The sequence below is a fragment of the Melanostigma gelatinosum genome (genome assembly GCF_949748355.1).
Source record: "Melanostigma gelatinosum genome assembly, chromosome: 19".
In the NCBI taxonomy this organism is placed as follows: Eukaryota; Metazoa; Chordata; class Actinopteri; order Perciformes; family Zoarcidae; genus Melanostigma; species Melanostigma gelatinosum.
In genome coordinates, this window is record NC_136652.1 from 12,807,939 (window position 1) to 12,824,224 (window position 16,286).

The 16,286-nt window shown below is 44.9% G+C and overlaps 1 protein-coding gene across 2 annotated transcripts in view; it reads left to right on the forward strand.

Annotated features, from left to right (window-relative positions):
- Positions 1 to 16,286, forward strand: part of LOC306792869 (glutamate receptor ionotropic, kainate 2-like) — a gene marked incomplete at its 5' end in the record, with an annotated part of 58,940 nt that overhangs the window by 26,940 nt on the left and 15,714 nt on the right. For both annotated transcript variants that reach the window (XM_079290229.1, XM_079290230.1), the window contains 3 exons: positions 3,513 to 3,566; positions 4,936 to 5,109; positions 15,775 to 15,918. In XM_079290229.1, coding sequence (XP_079146355.1) covers positions 3,513 to 3,566; positions 4,936 to 5,109; positions 15,775 to 15,918 — 372 coding nt within the window. The remainder of the gene's footprint in view (positions 1 to 3,512; positions 3,567 to 4,935; positions 5,110 to 15,774; positions 15,919 to 16,286) is intronic.

Genomic DNA, 16,286 nt, shown 5'->3' on the forward strand with positions numbered 1-16,286 from the left:
AACTGTCAAACAGCAATACGGAGGCGCGTCCTCTCGCTCCGCTCGGATCTCAGCCGGGAAGTGGCCGGTCCGCGTCCGCGGCTGGCAGGCAGGCTGGATCGTCTGTGTGACACCCGAGGCTCGACACAGGAACGCCAAGACTACACAGTTGATCTCCGAGGAACTAACTGGAAGGCTTCTTCGTACAGGTGAAAACCCGAGGCTCGACACTGTACGGCAGGCAAGTTGAAAAAACGAAATGCATCGTTAGTAGCGGATCTTCAGAGAGTGAACAAACGGACTACTCACGGGTCGGAATACCAGGTAGGTAAACGGACGGACTGACAACTGGAATGAGAGTGACAGGAGTATTTATGTCAGCTGGAGGCGATCACAGGAGATGAGGCACAGCTGTGCCTACGGAGAGAGGCGCGGCAGTGGGCGGGACTCGTAGGAGGACACTACTGAGGGAAATACAGCAGAGTTAGACATAAATCCTCACAGTAAACCCCCCCCCCCCCTCAACGGGAGCCTCCCGGCGAACCGCCAGGCTTATCGGGGTGCAGGCGATGGTATGTGCGGAGTAGCTCTGGATCCATAATCCGGGAGCGAGGAACCCAGCATCGTTCCTCCACACCATACCCCACCCAATCAACGAGGTATTGGTAACCCCTACCTCGTCGGCGGACATCGAGGAGACGGTCGACTGTGTAAACCGGACCGCCTTCGATGAGTCGGGGGGGTGGAGGGGGTTCGGCCGGAGGGTTCAGAGGACTGGAGTGAACGGGTTACACAGTGGAAGAGACACATGGAAAACAGGGTGGATCCTCATGGATTGCGGGAGCTTGAGCTTGACCGGGTTGATAACAGAGACGATGGGGAACGGGCCAATGAATCTGGGGGAGAGCTTCTTGGATTCAGTGCATAGGGGTATGTCCTTGGTGGAAAGCCAGACCTGTTGGCCGGGAAGATAGGTGGGGGCGGGTGTGCGGCGGCGATCAGCTAGACGCTTGTTTTGTTCGGAAGAACGAAGTAGGGTGGCACGAGTCTCTCTCCAGACTCTTCTGCATCTGCGATGGTTGATCTGGACAGACGGGACGGAAATCTCGACCTCTTGGCTGGGTAGAAGGGGAGGTTGGTAGCCAATCGAGGAGAGACCTGTTGCCGTGGAGGTATGGCTGTTGTGTGCTTACTCTATCCAGGCCAAGTGACGACTCCAGGAAGATGGATTTGCCGCCGCTACACATCGGAGCATGGCTTCTCGCTCCTGGTTAAGCCTCTCTGTCTGCCCATTGGTCTGGGGGTGAAAGCCGGAGGAGAGGCTAGCAGTGGCACCGAGGCAGAACGCCTTCCAAACTTGGGAGGAGAACTGAGGACCCCGATCAGAAACAATATCCATAGGGATGCCGTGGAGTCTAAAGACATGTTGAACCAACAAGTCTGCGGTCTCGTGGGCCGATGGGAGCTTGAGAAGGGGAATAAAGTGAACTGCCTTGGAAAACCGGTCCACAATGGTAAGGATGACCGTGTTGTTCTCGGAGGGAGGAAATCCGGTGACGAAGTCCAATGCCATATGCGACCAAGGCCTGTGGGGAACAGGCAGAGGTCGTAATAGTCCAACAGGGGGTCTGTGTGAGGCCTTGTTGCGCGCACAGATGGTACAGGCTGGGACGTACGCTCGGGTGTCATTGTCCAAGGATGGCCACCAGAAGGAGCGCCGGAGCCAGTTGATTGTACGTCTTATCCCAGGGTGGCCAGAGATTCGGGAGTCATGAGCCCATTGTAGGACCCGGGAACGGACGGAAAGGGGAACGAACAGGCGTCCAGGAGGACCACCTCCTGGGTCTGGCTGGGTCTGCTGAGCCTCCCGCACTGCAGACTCTATCGCCCAGGTGAGAACCCCTAGGACACAGGCGGGTGGAACAATCGTGTCCAGAGCTGGGTCAACCTCGTCTGGGGAAAACTGCAGAGAGAGGGCGTCGGGCTTGATGTTCTTACTTCCTGGGCGGTAGGTGATGGTGAAGTTGAAACGGGCAAAGAACAGAGCCCAACGGGCTTGGCGGGAGTTCAGTCGCCGGGCCGAATGGATGTATTCGAGATTTCGGTGGTCGGTCCACACAATGAACAGGTGGACTGACCCCTCCAACCAATGTCTCCATTCCTCCAGAGCCAGCTTGACGGCCAGTAAGTCCCGGTTGCCCACATCATAGTTCCGGAATTGCTGGAGCTTCTTCTGGTTAGAGGGGACCGGCCATTCGGTGACCGCTTTAACCTTCTCTGGGTCCTTCCGAATCTGACCCTCCTCAATGATGAAACCAAGAAACTGTACGGAGGTGACATGGAATTCACATTTCTCGGCTTTGATGAAGAGTTGGTTCTCCAGTAAGCGCTCAAGGACCTGACGGACATGGTGGCAATGTTCCTGTAGGTTTGAGGAGTAAATCAGAATGTCGTCGATGTAGATAAACACAAACCGGTTGAGAAAATCCCTGAGCACGTCGTCTGGAGCAGAAAACCTCTGCATCCTCTCATGTCTCCGTGGAAAGGTTCAGGAGACGGAACAAATGACTCACGGACCCGGGGATCTGCAGGTGGAAATCCTGCTGCGGCTGCTGGGTCCATAGTTAGGGTCAGTCCGTTCTGTTATGATGTGGTGTGTTCATGGACCCGAATGCAGACTCAGACAGCAGAGTTCTATTTCAAAACCAAGATAGTTTATTTCTCTCAGTCAAGGGAAAAGACAGGAAATGGACAAAGTCAATAGGAGGCATCACCACGCCTCCGCACGGTTCCAAGCCAGAAAGTGGCTAATCTTGCTGAGTGGCAGACGAAGCCGACAGGAAAACTGTCAAACAGCAATACGGAGGCGCGTCCTCGCGCTCCGCTCGGATCTCAGCCGGGAAGTGGCTGATCCGCGTCCGCGGCTGGCAGGCAGGCTGGATCGTCTGTGTGAGGCTTCTTCGTACTTCGGTGAAAACCAGAGGCTCGACACTGTACGGCAGGCAAGTTGGAAAAACGAAATGCATCGTTAGTAGCGGATCTTCAGAGAGTGAACAAACGGACTACTCACGGGTCGGAATACCAGGTAGGTAAACGGACGGACTGACAACTGGGATGAGAGTGGCAGGAGTATTTATGTCAGCTGGAGGCGACCACAGGAGATGAGGAGAGAGGCGAGGCAGTGGGCGGGACTCGTAGGAGGACACTACTGAGGGAAATACAGCAGAGTTAGACATAAATCCTCACACTATTGGCTTAAAGTTTATAGACGGTTCCTTTTTATCCAATAACTGCAATGCTTTCTTGTATTTGTTATGGCCACAAGTGTTGTGATAATTCAATGGTTCTGTTCAACTCAAAATGGTCTGGACACGCCTGTGGTCTCTTTTAATATAATTTCTCAGAGATGTTACTGTGTGACGATGCAAGTTGCAGACTAAATTAATCGTTCAAATTAAATGAGTAGTCACATGTTCATTAAGCTATGAATCTTAGATTTGTTGTTACTGCCCGATGTTCTTTTCTCCCCGTAGGCCCTGGCCATGGGTATGATGACAGAGTACTACCATTATATTTTTACTACCCTGGTGAGTACGCCAGCACGTCTGTTTTTATGTTGACAAAGGCAATTTTACACTGTGTTGTAATTTTTGTTTGTTGTTGTGTTTGTCTTTTGTCTGTTGTCAGGCAAAAATACATTGTCTGCCAAAGTGTCTGAAAGCAGTTTTCCTCTCTGACAATAACATTAAATATTCATCAACCGCAGGAGCCAGTCAGAGAAAAACATGCTATTATTTTCATTTTGTGTGAAGCATTATGAACCTTAACTACAACCTGAATTTGTGCTGTTAGAAATAGATAACCTTGACAAGCTGACTCATCGTCATGTATTTGATTGTAAAGATATCTTTGCATTTTTTAAGTATCAGTTCTGAAAGTAGAACTTCAGTTTATTTTCTCAATTCTTCACCAACCTTCTCACCGCATGTGGCTTTCCACAACCCTGAGTGTAGGAAAGCAGAACAGTTGGATATACTTTATTCTGACTCTGGCAGCGATTGAAGTTCTCCAAAGTTCTTTGATCTAGCCACTAGAAAGATTGCTTGCTACGTTGCAGATGAACAGCAGCACATCTTTACAGCCCAGAGAAGACTGAAAGCTCAGATAATAGCCCTGAGTATCCCATTTGGTCCATTATAGCTAACAAACAAACGGCATGCTGTGTTGTTTGGAGCATAATTGGGAGGTCTGAGGGAAAGATCAAAGAAAAGTGACCTAAAAAGACATTTACCAGTGCACAGGACATGCAATTATCCCTTGTGCAGCCGCATAAGGACCTGGATGAAAGGGGAGTGAGTGACAGCAAGTATGTCATTGGAAAAGAAAAGAGAATAATGATCATAAGCCTCTCTCAGCAGCATGCTGCCGCTTGTTGGGGTGGAAACATGCTTACGTTAACATCAGCCAGTGTTTGGCCAGTTGGATGGCCACTGTGCCGGCCAAAGCTGCTGTATACTGGTACAGAGCCATCCATTTGGATTTAGAAATAGGACAGCAAACATTGACCGTGGCAGCCTCATTCTGCGTCCATCACCTGCTGTTGTTCTGTCAACTGTGTTGTTGCATCCCAAAGACTGGTGAGATGCCAGACATGCTGTATGCAGGGCGATTGGGTTGTCCTTTCACTTCCACATGATAGATGGCAGTCCACCAAAAGCCTGCCTGTAACCTTGAAAACATTGACTTCATCAAGGCTGCTGCCTCAGCATGAGATAAAATTGCTCCTGAAATACCTTCAACCGCACTCTTCTGCAATCGTTTGTTAAAGCTGCCACTCAAATGTCTGATCTTGATTATTGAGGTGAGAGATGCACCGGTGTATACAAGCAAAGATAACAAATTAACTATTTTTTTGCAGCTCATAACACATTTAGACTTTCATCTTTATGCATCCAGGACCTTTTTGCCCTCGACATGGAGCCGTATCGTTACAGTGGAGTCAACATGACTGGGTTTCGCATCCTCAACACAGAAAACTCTCAGGTGTCGTCAATCATTGAGAAGTGGTCAATGGAGCGGCTACAAGCCCCACCCAAACCGGACTCGGGCCTGCTGGATGGATTCATGACGGTAGGCTCAAAATCTTCCATGCTGCTTGCGTAATGCAAATGTTATGCTGTGTATGCAAAAACATGTTTATAGCTGCAATTCATTCTTGTATGTCCAAATGACCAAATCGATATGAAACCATATGAACTGCAACAGCTCCTGTGGGGGTTTGATCCGCAAGCACTTGGGTGTATCGAATGTTTTTTATGAAACAATGCGACTGTACATTTAATAAGAAAAATAAATAAATAAACACCAGCTGTCCATCACAAGTCCCATGGTACAGGGCACCAGGGGGTGGGCACAGGAGCAGCATGAACGCCCTCTGCGTGGTGCTTTTGGGCTGGTACTCCTGGGTCTAAATGCTCCGTAATGAGGTGGTGTGAATGGTAATAGCCGTTTATCTGCCCTCCTGCCTCTCACAACTCTCCTCTGGGAGCGTGGCCAAAATATGACAATCTGTCAGTGTTCATGCAGAGAGGGAACAAATTGGATGGAAATAATGGCCTTGGATTTTTAGGATGGCGTCCAAGAAATCATGGGATAAGGTGATTTGAAAGTGAAAAAGGGAATGGGGCTCTTCATGGACATTCAAGGTCCCTCCCTGGGTATTGTTGCAAACAGTGAATTTACTCCGCCTCCCTCATAATGCCTTTCCTTGCAGAAAAACAACCTTTTCTTTCCTGCTTTCAGCCAGCTTTTCTTTCCTCTGGCCAGCTAATATCTGATATAAGTAATATGAGTAATGAAAACTTATTTTTTCCTCAGATGGAGGTGCCAGCCTATTCAGTCACAGTCTTAATTCACACTATATAGTTCACTACACTAAACATACAGTAGCAACAGCTGTAAATATAGAAATATCATATTTATTCCCCTCAAACATCGGTATGTGTTTTATTTTACTCATGCGTCAAACCCAAGCCAAGCGGTTACTGTATACAAAAAGATGAATGCAATGCACAAAGAGCTTAAATCACTCTATGTATTTTTTTCCTCCTCTGGAAATTATATTCGTGGCGAATGTTGAATTGATTCATTAGCATTGCATGAATCATTTTGTCAGATCCTATGCTACATATTGACATATCTCACTGGACTAGAACCGCCGTTAAATAATGAATAATGCGTCCAAAGGCTACTGCAAGTTTGATGAAGTACTTCATTAGAGTGCTCTTTTTTTATAAATCCCGGCTCTGATGTATTTTATTCTCGAGAGTGTTTTGCCCTAAGAGGATTCCGTAGAATGCGTCAATGAAGAAACAGCAGCACGAATATAAAAACATTGCCATTTTTATTGACATAATAAAGGATTAATGGAAAAACTGTTCTGCTGGTGAATTTGAAAAATAGCACATACCTACTATGTTATAAACGTATGGATTAGAATAATATTAGTTTTTTCTGCAACTCAAATGCATTTATTTAATTTACAGATCCTGATATTTATGCTACAGTGCTCATTACTGAAAAGCCACCTTGCAGAGTATCATTAGATTAAAGTGGCCTGCAGCAGCCAGTGGGTGACCTTCCCCCTCCTACAGCTTTTTATTTCTGGTCTCTCATACCTGCTTCTCATTCTCTCCAACACAGACGCCTCGCTGGGCTCCGGACTTGTTTGTACTCGGGGACCTAGGCAACAGTTTTGTAGCAATGGTTACCAAGACAACGCCATCCATGTCACCTTGTGATTTCATGAAGGATTGATTGACTGAGATAGGAGGAGGAGGAGGAGGAGGAGGAGGAGGAGGATGGGGGAGGAGGAGGAGGAGAGGAGGAGGAGGAGGAGGGGGATGGGGAGGGTGAGATGGCGGCCGCAGGAGGGGAGTTGATGAGGAGAACGGGCAGGAAAGATGGGGGTGGGGGTGTTACGAGCGTCGAGAGGTGCGTGTGATGTTTTATCACGCCACTTGGCTCGCTTTAATGCGGGGCAGTGTATAATCACTGTGACACTCTGAGCCTTGGGTGAGGCCGAGTGTTGCCTCTCAGGGTAGGATGCATAATGAGAAGCCCCTCCTCGGCCCAGTGCACGCTCGCAGCCACAAACGCACTCGGACGTGTGTGCGCGCGCGCGTGTGTGTGTGTGTGTGTGTGTGTGTGATCTCGCTGGTTTATGTCGACTCTTTAATCATATCCCTATCAATCTCTATATGTGAATTAACAGCAGTCTGCGACCTGCAACCTGTTTATTGATTGATAGATAGATAGATAGATAGATAGATAGATAGATAGATAGATAGATAGATAGATAGATAGATAGATAGATAGATAGATAGATAGATAATCTAATTATTATTTTGTCCCATCTGTGTATAATTATTGCCTGCAGCTAATGAGCTATTTGGTCTGAATGCTTCATTGTAATTTGCATTCTTTCAAATCCCCATTCACTGAGCTAAGTATATACTTGGATTTAATTGAGGAAAAGGGGGGGGGGGCAGTTTCCCAGTTGTACGCCTCACTGAGGCTTTAGGGCCAGATATTTTCATCATTTTATTAATGTCTACATTTCATTGAGCTATCATTACCACAACAGAGGGCAGGATGTTCTCCAGTGTCAACACTGCAATTCTGGTGTAATACCTCATAACAATGGCTCGCTTTTTAGTAGAGAGCGGTTATTTGGGTAATATGTTTAACATGATATTGCTGCTTCAGTTGGCATGGGACACTGTAAAAAGCATGTTAGCTTAACACGGACGCAATTAAATTGTTAACAGAACAGACCCATGAAGATACTCAAGATAAAGACAAACCAATAAAGAGAATCCGCAAGTGTGACCCTTTTTTATGTCCTTTCCATCAGCAGCTATTGCTGAGATATCCTTAGGCAAGGCCCTTTACTTCAAATCAGCACAAGAACATGCATGCTCAGCAAACCTTCCCAGGATACTGTATAGTAAATAATTGCTAATGACAATGAATTTGTCCCCAATGCAGAAAAGTAACTTGCCTTTTTTTCATTATAAAAACACTCTTTTACTGCATGTAGTAAAGCTTTTGGTGACCTCAAGATGATGAAAGAGGGAAGGGGAAAGACAGATGCATAGAAACGCCCAGGTGAAAATTTAGTGCAGTATATTTTCCATACTTATATGGTTATAGTCCTAACATTGTACATATGTGCACATATACATATAAACAGCATCATGATGCTGTTTATGGCCAGCATTCTTTCAGCAATAACTACTCAATGTATTTGCATTATGTAACTGCCTCCCTATATACTTGTTAATGGCAATCTGCCTTTCACCGATGGCACACGCAGCGCAGACCCACACACAAGGGATTGACAGGCAATGATGCATTTCACTGAATTTGCATCATAAGATAATTTCCTCTCCTGACACATTTCACCAATCAAAACAAACGATCTGCCTGTGATGCGTGGCTAAGTATTTGTGAAACCGTTTGCAATCTGCATATGAGCAGTGCCTGAAAATCACTTTTGAAAAACGGGCCCCTGCATGTATAGCTCTGAAGACAAAATTCGGAGCGTGCGTTTATTTTGCATGAAGGCAACATTCGATCATTAATTCAATGGATTTTCTCATCAGACTTGGATAAAAACAAGTCATCGGTGGTTGATATACGTCATTATGAACTGAACTCTGGGACCTGTATTATTAAATCACACTTGCTGGTACCAGATCAATAAAGACTGAAATCATATCCGCAGGGTTTAATGTAATGTTTTGTTCATATTGGGATGCTTATTGAGGACTATGTATGTTTTTTATTGCATTTGCATCCATCTCGAGTAAGTGGTACTGTGTACGCAGGAAGAGAAACAGGGAGGCAGCAGGGTTGCAGAGAAATGTACAGTGGGACTGAGCGAGAGCGAGACAAAGGGAGAGAAAAGAGACCTTGCTGCATTAACAAGCACTGCTGGGAATAGAGTCGGGGCCACCCACACAGTGCGGGACAGAGGAATCTGCTAGATGGCAGCTACGCTCTGGTTAGAAGGTGTTTTACCGCACGCATGTTTACATACAAGCGTGTGTTTGTTTTGTAAGTGTGAAGCACATTCTGTAAGATGTCTGATTCACTTCCCCACGTTTGGTGGAGACTTCGCTCAGGTTTGCTGTCGGGTAGCACACGGCTGGAATCTGACCATGGGAAGAAAATACCGACGCTTCTCCCATGTCAACTTCATTCATGCAGCATTTTTCACAAAATGAGGGTCCTCGGTGTGGATGTTGAGCCAAATTTTGAGTTCCCCCAGTCAATATGACATAGAATACAGAGGACACATTCTGTCATGTTGCCTGATGTGAATCGCTGCACAAATAAAGTGGACATTTTATTTCTTATTTTGGGATTCATTTTAATTATTCAAAACTGAGTTTTCACCATGCAGTTGAAATAATTCTACAGTACACTTGAAGTGCTGACATTAAATATTTACATCGCAGCAGCAGATTCATTTGATTCAGTGCCCAGCCGATGCATCAACATATCAGCCAATTCCATATGAACATATATATTATTATTATTATTTCATTTGTTTTGTGCATGTCTTGGCCACTGTTCATTCATCACCAAATTGAAGTTGTGTACCTGTGTTTAAAATCAAATGCATACATCATAGGTTTTTTTTCTTATATACATTTATTGGAATGTTTTACTCTCTAGTTAGGCGTTATTGCAACCTGCTCTCCAGTGCTTTAAAAAACACACATATTCGTTGCAGCTATGTCGCATAGCATGATGCTTTGATGTGTCATACAGAGCTAACAGACTGCACTCCACACAGCTTCACAGGTTGGTTGCATCCATTACAGGAATGTGATCTCCCTCCCTCTGGCACAGGAGAGGGCCTTTTAAAGACCGCAACTGTGGAGAGCAGACACTCGATGCCCTGTGCCGGGCACCACCAGCTGGGCTTGGCACAGCATCAACATTATTAGCACCGACGCTCCCTTGGTCCATAGAAGCCTTTTGTGAGCGAAAACCAGCAGCGGGAGAGAGATGAAGAGATGGAATTTAGAAAAAGAGATTTATTATCTTTTTTTGCTTGCTCTAACACATCTTACTTCAATGTCTCGTTTGTTTATTGTCTTAACATAATGAACTACACTGAAAGAAGAGGAAAAAAAAGAGAGAATCGGTACAATACAAATAAACAACCAAACACATCGCCAAGCACATCACCCAACAATATCCTTTGAATTGTAAAAGCTTTGTTTCTCTGGACATTTTGGGAAGTGTATGTAGCTGATGAAGTGAGGGGAGGAAAAATGTGCGAATTAGCTAAACATGATTAAATATGAGGAAAGACCATCATGTTAAACAGATACTTAATCAGATCGGTTAGGCAGCATGGTGCTGATTAGGGTGGACTCTGAAGTGGACATTGCTGTCAACAGCTTGCTGTTTCCTTAAAGGACACACTGCTCAGAGCATTCTCAGCCTCTTTGGTCAGACTGAATAAAATAGTTAGGCTCCTGTCATATTTCATGTTTATCGTCTGCACTTACAAAAGCAATCTGGTCAGGGTCTGAAATTAGCACTTGCCAAATGTGTGTAAATTGTTGGCAGTGGCCAAAAGAATCTTAAGGCCATGGGCCACAGAGAGAATGCCCAACACAGTTTAGTAAGGTTAGCGTATGATTGGATAGAGGTACACGCCCACTCGTTACGGTATCAACTTCACTGGCTACCGTGCGTGTCAATTGCCTATTATCTAAGCTTTTGCTTATTGCTTTTGCTTTCACAGAGAATTTAACCCATTGTTATAGGGATACAGCTGCTTTGCAAGAAAGTGTTTCTGGTAGCAGCATCACGGGTTTGTTTGGAACAAACAGAAGAGGCAGCACGAGCAGTCTGTGCATCTTTGAACTGGTTCTCCCATTTAGCTTTGTAAACAAAACCACTTCCTCTCTCTCTCTCTCTCTCCCCTTTGACTTTTTTCCAAGTTTAATTGTACTATTTATCGGCATTACAGGGTAAAAAAAACAAAAATTATTCTAGTTATTCATGAAACAAAAAGATCATGAAGATATTGATAAAAGTACAGTGTGACACCAAGGAGGAGATTTTGTCAATATTTAAATAGCTCTCGGTATTTGATAAGCTGAGCGTCCTTTAACTCCACCATTACTGAATACATGTATATATACATAGAGTTCAGCTCACTCTCTCACCACTCCCACTGGATCCTTTCTTTCAACAAAAAATCTCTGCAGTGTAGTCCTTTATATCCCCCTTTAAAGTGTGCTTAAATCTACAATAAAACCATGAATGTGCTTTCCCATAAATCCAGCACCATCAATGGATGCGTTGCCAAGGGATCCTCATCGGGAGAAGCCAGTCTTAGTTTCCTGCGGAAAAAAAAAGAAATCGTAAAAAAAAAAAAAATGCAACAAGGCTGCTCGGTTGCCTCAGCATGTGGAAATGCAATGTGAGAAAGGGATTAAACCTCCAACACAAAAAAAAGAGGAAGAATGACAGTGACTACTGGCAAAGCTCCCTATATATACCCACACTGAGCAACACTCACGCACAGCTCAGTGAAAGACTGTAGAGAGCAACCGGCGAAGGCAGAAATAAAGATGAAAGGTAGGGACTGAGGAGAGACAGGGGCAGAACATCGGCACCCAGAAGGAGAGAGACGGAGTGTAAAAGTTATGGACAGAAAAAGAGATGGCACCATTCTGAGCTGCAGTCACCCGAGGACTTTTCCCCCACCAAGATGATCTGACACTGCCTACTCTCCCTTCTCTGCTACGAGGCCTGAAACAGCCATAATATTCCCCATAAATCACATATGTCACATTTCAGTGTTTTTCAACTTTTGGTCTTCACAGTTTTGTCCTAGAAGTGAAAGTTTGCACAATTCTCAGTGCACGGACTATTTCATTATTCATTCATTTTCTTTTCATTGCCCAAGGTCTCACACGCCAGGAACACATGGTTACATCTTACATTAGAATTGAATCACTACAGTAATACTAAAAAGAGCAAAAACATAATAATATCCAGACAATTTTGCAGCATCAGAAGCATCTGTAAACTGTATGCTTCTTTGACTTCAAAGATGGAGGCCGTATTCCTTGCTAAAAGTGAAATGTATCCCTAATTATGTGCATGCAATTTCCCACCAGTGTCCATCCTCCTCATGAGAATGTCATCTTGGCAGATAAATCAAATGCAGTATCTCACTCAGTGAGGGCTTTGTGAGATTAGGGCTTGGCGTAGTTTTTAGAGAAAACTCGACTTGACAAGTGAAGATTTAATTGCTAAACACAATAAAGTTTAGAAAAGCAGTAATGTATCTGACAGCAGAAATTGGCACTCAAATACTGACACCGACTGTGCAGTGAAGCAGCACAAACGCATATAAACTATGGAATGAATAATTACCTCCTTCTTCTATCAAATCATCAAACCCCATGGGTCTGTCTGTGATCTGAGGGCAAAGTGACTTCGGCTCCAAGAAAACAATGAGCTTCTCTCTCTCTCCCGCTGACACTGTGACTCCGATGCTGATGGCAATGCTGCCGGTGTGTGTGTGAGTGTGTGTGTGTGGGTGTGTGTGTGTGTGTGTGTGTGCCTGTGTGTGCGTGTTGTCGGTCTGTGCCTAGCAACTGCAACCCAGTGATGCATGGTGAATAACAGGTCAGTGATAATCTCATTAGGGCTAATCAGATGTATATGATATGTATAAACAGTGGGGCTCTTCTGTACACAAGCAGCCGCATTACACATCTCCAGACAGGAAGTAAAATGTATGTGCGTGTTTAGAAGAATGCTGGGGAAAAGGCCGACTGACTGAGACGAGGCGAGAGGAGAAAGAGAGATGTCATTTTTCAGGGTGCAACATTATCAGAGGAATTATGGAATTATGCACAGGTGGAGAGCTGGTGTGAATTCTGATGCAGTGAAATGGAATATATTTGTGTAAACACACACATAGACATACACACAGCAGCAGAGTTTGCGGTCCACCTTTTCAAAATGAGGAAACTGCATGCAACTATGACAAATGAGGCACGCCTCAGGGAAGCTTTAGGTTTGTCACTATGCCGGATTGTGTTCCCGTTTTGTGTGTGTGTGTGTGTGTGTGTGTGGTGCACACGCATGTTGCTAATTAGTTTCTGCATATGTGTGTTAATACCTGCATGCGTCTCACGTGTCATGTTTCTAAGAGAGGGAACATGCAGAGATGAACACATCAAGGGCTGGAAGGGAAGTTGTGAGTCATTAAATGTCGGAAAAGGGTATCTGGGCCTGTACTTTTATTGAAGCAGAGGGAGACTGTGTGATTGCAGTGATCTGGGTGTTTGAGGGAGAGAGACAGAGAGAGAAAGACGAGGCAGGAAAGATTTTGGGCATCTTGTCTGAAACGCTGTCCCCTCTCTGTCTGGGTGTCCCAGGGGTTCGAGATTGGTTTCACTTAAAGCACTTAAAACACCCCGCAGGGCCATGTTTGGCTCTGAAATAAATATCAAGAACACTCTTTGATTGTTTTGAAATTGAATGCAATCTGCCAGAGCTGTGAGCCATCATTTCACTTTTTTCCTCCTCTGGATCTCTCCTTCCACTCGATGCCAGCCTCTCTTTGTTTCCATCACAAAGGGGCTTTTCAGGAATTGTGCTGCTCCAACGGAAAAAAAGGAAAAAGATGTTTGTCACATAAATCATTTGAGCCAGACAATATTTGATACATCACGGCAATCAAAAGTAAAAGATGGAGGAAATATTTCCAGGAATGATTGTTAAATCGAAGGAGAAGCTAATAATAAGAATAATAAACATAAATCCTATAAACTCCACAAACCGCCCTGATGGGGGGTTCTGTGGAGTATTTTGGACTTGGAGTGCAAACACAGCAGCATACACAACTGTGTTCACACTGTAAAACCCCTAATAAACGCCTATTCTCAAAATAACTGACATATCTGTTGGCCAAAATCAATATTTAGCTTACAAGAAACAAACTGCCGTCTCTTAGGTTGCCCAGATAAAAAAAACGCTTCGCACTGCTGCTGATGAAGAATCTTTATTTTAAAAACTCTATGAAATGTTAACTGTAGCATGTTTTAAGGCTTTTCCTTTATTGTGAAATAAGATACGGTATTATGCAGTATCTGATTTATCATAAAATATCTGTCATTTACAAAATTCTTGAGTTATCAGCCTTCAGTCACACATCAACGTGATGCTAAAATAACCCAGCTGGATTCAATATTAAGGCATTTAAAAAAAGAAAAGATCAGTTGAAGGCAGTACAGATTTGATTTAAATCGCATGAATTCAACTCATTCATCATGTAGTTGAGAACTGGACTGAAACTGAAACTGAAACTGAAAAGCAGAATGACACTCTTTTCCTCATCAGCATTTGCCATGACTAGCACACACACGCATCCACACACTGCCTGCACTGTGAGAGCAGATATGGCATTCGCTGTCCCCTTTCCCAGGGAGGCAGTGGGGATGAAAGAGGGCAGAGATGGGTCCCCCGTCCTCTGATCTGCTGCTGCCTTTGACATCAGCAGTCACCAACTCCAAAAGCACAGGAGAACTCAGGGACGAGCTAAAAACTGACAACCTGCCCACCATTGCAACCACACACCTCCTCGCAACCCCCCTCCTCGCTATCTTGAATTTCTCTTTTTCTTGCTCTTGGAAGTAAGATTGACTTCTTTAATTGACCTGCCACTATAAATATAGGTTGGATATATTATGTAGTAGCATTTCTGCCCCTCCCAGACCCTTCCTGCTCTCATTTCCTCTTGCACGGATAGTATGGACGCTCCACTGCACCTATAGAGACAACATAGGGAACTGATATGAGCTGAACAGCAGCTCGCGGGGTCTCCTGCGGTGCGACTTGCTGTGCCGAAGCTCCGCTCATTCTCTCTGACAGCGAGCACATACACAAAGACCCTATAGCTGCACATACTTTGTGCTCTCAAAGTCATTTTTCATACTCCCTCACAGGTTGGTCATCCAGGACTTGTCAAATAAGATCACCGCAGAGTATTTCAGACTGTGTGGGACCATGGAAAGAGGATAGAAGCTAAGCTGCAATGTGTTGACTTGGGTACATGTAGAGTGTCTCAAACCGTGAGGACAGACGATGTGAAAGGAGTTGATGTTTGCCAGGCAGAAAGTAAAGATAAACCTCAGCATCTCACAGTCACAGTGAAACAGTTTAGCTGGAGCATTTACTCCCTTTCATGACTTATTACTGGGGTTATGTGGATGGCAATCATAGGTGATTTTCAATGCAGTTCACCATGTATCCCAGCTATGCTTTGTGCATGTTACACCAAGTCTACCAGTCAGAGTTTTCCCGTATGCACTGGCGCCTGTTTTGCATTCCCTCTCTCTAGAAAACAGGCACACCCATCAGGAACCATTAGTCTTCACAGTGACAGGTCGGTCTTCCACTGAGAGACTCTCCCTGGCGGAGCTTTCTCATTGCCTCAAACAGTGCTCGGGTATTTCCACTAACAGGCTGAGACACAGTGTAATTTGTGTGGGGCATTTACTGCTGGCATTACATCTAATTTATGTCCTCTTGTCCTGACAAAAGAGTAAAGCGAGTCACCCGAGACTTCACACGGCTTCTTATATTCCTCCGCAGGTGAACAAATGGACAGATTAAAGGTCATGTGGACAGATGTATTGGCAGGTGTCATAAAAATGTCTAATTATATTACCTTCTTGTCCGCAGACGGATGCGGCGCTGATGTACGACGCTGTGCATGTGGTGGCGGTTGCGGTGCAGCAATCGCAGCAGATCACGGTCAGCTCTCTGCAGTGTAATCGCCACAAGCCGTGGCGCTTCGGGGGACGTTTCATCAGCCTCATCAAAGAGGTGCAAGGCCATCTGTGCTATCAACGTGCAGCCTGTCTTTGACCTCTGACCTGTGGAATGGGCATGTTATATTGATCAGTGCAATCGCATGTTTGCAAGCATGCCCTTTGTGAATCACTGGAGCGCTTCCTGTCAACTGAGCTGCACATTTTGCATTTTTGTCTTCCTGTTGCAATTACAATTATTATGATGAAACCCAAACAAACATACTTAATTAAAGGCATAGTGTGTAGCATTTTACTATGTATTCATGAGTGTATAATCGCCTGTAACAAAGAATCATCAGCTTTTGTTATGTTAGCTTGACATGGGCCCTTTATATCAACATTGGGAGCACGTCCTCTTCACAAAGTCCAATGTGTTGCACC